Raw genomic sequence first — 3,686 nt, forward strand, 5'->3', positions numbered from 1 at the left:
TAATGTTAAGAGGTTTAATTTTGGCAAAACAATTTACAATCATTGGCAAAATCTACAGGGGATTAAAGAACGCCCGTACGAAACTCAGGTCCCCATAAAATGCTTTTATTCGCCGACCTTTTTAGGGTTCAATCCTGATACAAATGATATCATGTCTGCTATCCTACTTTTATTCGGGCGTCTGTAATTGTTATTTCATTGTCTTTCGATGAAAAAAAAAAAACAGCATTCCCGTTCAAAGTAGATTCCTTCTTTTCAATTGTGATGTTTTCATATATTGTGTATATAAAATTCGAACAACGCAATTACATTGCTGCAGAGTCACATGATATCACTCTATTTATATACAATCTTCTTTGTCTCGATTTACTTTGCTGTTGACAAATAAAGCATATAGTCATTATAAGCCACACAGTGGGAATCAGTTATCAACATGAACAGCAATCGATCATCCATTGTAAATTACGCAAGATGGCGGTTCCGAAGTATGCCCACAATAGCGTGTCGAATGTGTCTCGTCTTCCAGCAGTAACTAACAGGGTTCAAAGATGAATTAAGAAACACAGGAGTACATGAAAAAGGAAAGAGTGTTTTTTTAAACGACGCTCGAGCTATAGATTTTCAAAAACAGTGGTACAGATAAAATATGGCAAGTAACAAGTTAAAAAGACGAGATATACATAGAGTATGCTAACTGCGGATTTAAAGAGGGCAGAAATTATTTTTCTCATCTCATCAAACTGAACTACTTCTTGTACTTGCAAAGATTCAATCTGATTCTTGTGCCGCCGAACAATTAAATATATCCTGATGTACACCACAAATGCGAGAATGAAACTGAAAGATGCAGAAACTAAAATGATAAGATCGCGAATACTAACTACCACCACATTATCATCAAAGAAACAGAGGCACCATACAACCATAAAGAAATTAACATGCAGGGGGCGATCAAGATGTTCAATGATATTTTCATCAGTTTAAATCGAAATTTAGACAATAAAAGAGGGATAATTTTACTTATTTTCGCGGGAGTTGATTCTTGCGGGTTTGCGATTGTCAAAAACTCGCGAAATAGAAAGACCTTCTCGTCAAGAGCTTGAAAGCTCTTGACGAAAGAGCTTGAAAGCTCTTAATGTTTTGACACTTTTCACGTTATAGACCCTCTTAGTCGTCCAGAAATTGGAAAGGATTACTAAACGTAGGAGAAAAGAGATAACAAGGAAAACATGCTTAATTCTAACTTCTCGAAAGTTCCCGCTCAGGTGTTATCTAGAACCACCTGCGAACATTTGCGAGCTAATCAATAACTCCAAAGGCGCCGCTTGTTTCGTTTTTTATGTGCAGCCTTTTGCTTCGACGTAGTGTTAATCTCAAAAGTGTAAACGTAAGCGAAATGCTTTCGCTGCATGTTTAGTTTTCGAGCATAGTAATCAATCCTTTTTTATTTTTCAATCCACCCAATAGCAAATGACTAACATCAATTTTCTCTCCCTCCTTAATACAAGTTCCTAGTTGCTTTTCATCCTTCTGCTTTTAATGTGACGCTATACCGTTTAAGTGGTACGATCATTTAACTTTTTAATTTCCAATGAAAGACCTGGAGGTTTATTCCCTTCACTCATATCTTAAATTTGTTGTTCAGTCCCGAGACTCTTGCCATCCATACCATGATCTCTGGTTGATCGTCTTTGTCATTCTCATTACCTGCTTGCTTAAACGTTTCCTCAACTTGTACGTGAAGGGAAGTCAAGGAGTTGACCCTTTATTGAGAAGAAAAAGTTCTTTTTGTCCCTTATTGTGGCATAATTTGAGAATTCTGCCTTTGAGAGGAAAGGATGGATGGTACAAGTTTCCTCCTGTTTTATTCCAAGCTGGCACTTCATTCAGTTGTCACTGCTAGTTTTAAGAGCCTGAGTTGACGAAACATTTCGCAGTCGTAGGCAAACTTTTCAATGGATAAAAGAAACCCTTGCCCGAAGCTGAGGTCTGCACCCGCTCCCATTTTTTTCAGTCTTTATTTCAAATTTACAGCGACAAAAACCTTGATATGAATAATATCATGTCTGCTATCCTTCTTTCGTTGCCATCCGTAATAACAATCTCACGGTCCGTCGATAACAAAACCAGCTTCCCTGTCTGCTTTTACTTCTTTCACTACCATCCGTAATAACAATCTCACGGTCCATCGATAACAAAACCAGCTTCCCTGTCTGCTATCCTTCTTTCATTGCCATCCGTAATTACAATCTCACGGTCCATCGATAACAAAACCAGCTTCCCTGTCTGCTATCCTTCTTTCATTGCCATCCGTAATAACAATCTCACGCTCCATCGATAACAAAACCAGTTTCCTTATTCAAAGTGGCCTTTTTCTCTCCAGTTGCGACAATTTGATATGTTGTGTAGTTAAATTCGGAGCTGCGCAATTATTTGGCTAACGGGTCATATCTCTAAGTTTACGTTTAATCTTCTTTGTCCCTACTGATTTACCTTGACGAAAAATTATAAACTCTGTATAGTCCTTGTAAGCCACACAGACTGAATCAGTTATCAACATGGACGACGCTCGATGGCCGATTGTAAATTACGCGAGATGGCTGATTTCTTCTCCGAGACACCTTCCACAGTATGTCCATGACCGTCTGTCGAATTTGTCGCATCTTCCAGCAGTAAACGGCAGGGTTCAAAGTTGAATTTAGATATATGAGAGTTATTGAGAAAAGATAGAGTTTTTTGAAAGCCAAACTCGAGTCATAGATTCGAATAGCAGCCATGCAAATGAAAAAAGGCAAATAACAACTTAAAAACACGAGATATACGTAGAATATTCCAACTGTTGATTTAATGAGAACAGCAAAGTTTTTCATTTCATCAGACTGAGCTTCGTCTCGTATTTGCATGGACTGAATCTGATTCCTGTGTCGTCGAACAGTTAAATATATCCTGATGTAGACCACAGCTGTGATAAAGAAACCGAAAGACGCAGAAACTAAAATAATAAGATCTCGAGTACTAAATAACCCCCATAATGTTAGCGAAGAAAGAGATGCACTATACACCCATATGCCGATCACCACAGTAACAACACGCTTGTGAGTCACAAGCTCTTGGTATCTGAGATGAAGATGAACAGCTAAAAACCTGTCTACACTTACAGCCACAACACCAAAGAACGAGGCAGCTGAAAAGAAAGTATTTGAAATAATCCGCATTTCCTGAGCGTTACAGCCAGGAATGTCCACTTGAAGCCACTTGACCAGAACAAAAGTGTATAATGGTTGACCAAACAAACCAACAGCAACATCAGAGTAGACAAGACTCAGCAGCAGAGTTTTTAAAGTTTTTGCCATAGTCGAGGTTTCGTGCAGGGCGTAAATTGTCACAATATTTAACATGATGGTGGTGTAAGTTAGACAATTGTTGAAGACACAGTTGGCGATAAAAGTCGACCGAAGATCTGCAAGTTCGGCGTATATAGGTAAAAATTGCGAGGACTCGTTACAAAACAATTCGTTCATGATATTAACTCGCATATAAAAATGGGAACTCCCATTCCAGACAAATAAAATGAGCTGTGATTCTTTAGCAGGAGAATTTCTCCTCTTTCAGGTTGGTGCCTCTGCATAAAATGTTCCTTTTTTCCGCAAAAGCGATGAAGTTCAATAAAAGGTATGCACTAATTA

General features: G+C 38.3%; 1 protein-coding gene across 1 annotated transcript; it reads right to left on the reverse strand.

Annotated features, from left to right (window-relative positions):
• LOC148730877 (melanocortin receptor 5-like) lies at window positions 1-3,686 on the reverse strand. Its single transcript, XM_088761663.1, has one exon. It carries the CDS (start codon window positions 3,534-3,536, stop codon window positions 2,547-2,549), a length of 990 nt encoding a protein of 329 aa, XP_088617789.1. The 5' UTR covers window positions 3,537-3,686; the 3' UTR covers window positions 1-2,546.

This window comes from Stylophora pistillata, chromosome 5 (assembly GCF_964205215.1).
Source record: "Stylophora pistillata chromosome 5, jaStyPist1.2, whole genome shotgun sequence".
Taxonomy (NCBI): domain Eukaryota; kingdom Metazoa; phylum Cnidaria; class Anthozoa; order Scleractinia; family Pocilloporidae; genus Stylophora; species Stylophora pistillata.

Bases quoted from the DNA above. Each gene is read 5' to 3' on its own strand.
- LOC148730877 (XM_088761663.1), bottom strand. From the start codon at position 3,536: ATGCGAGTTAATATCATGAACGAATTGTTTTGTAACGAGTCCTCGCAA.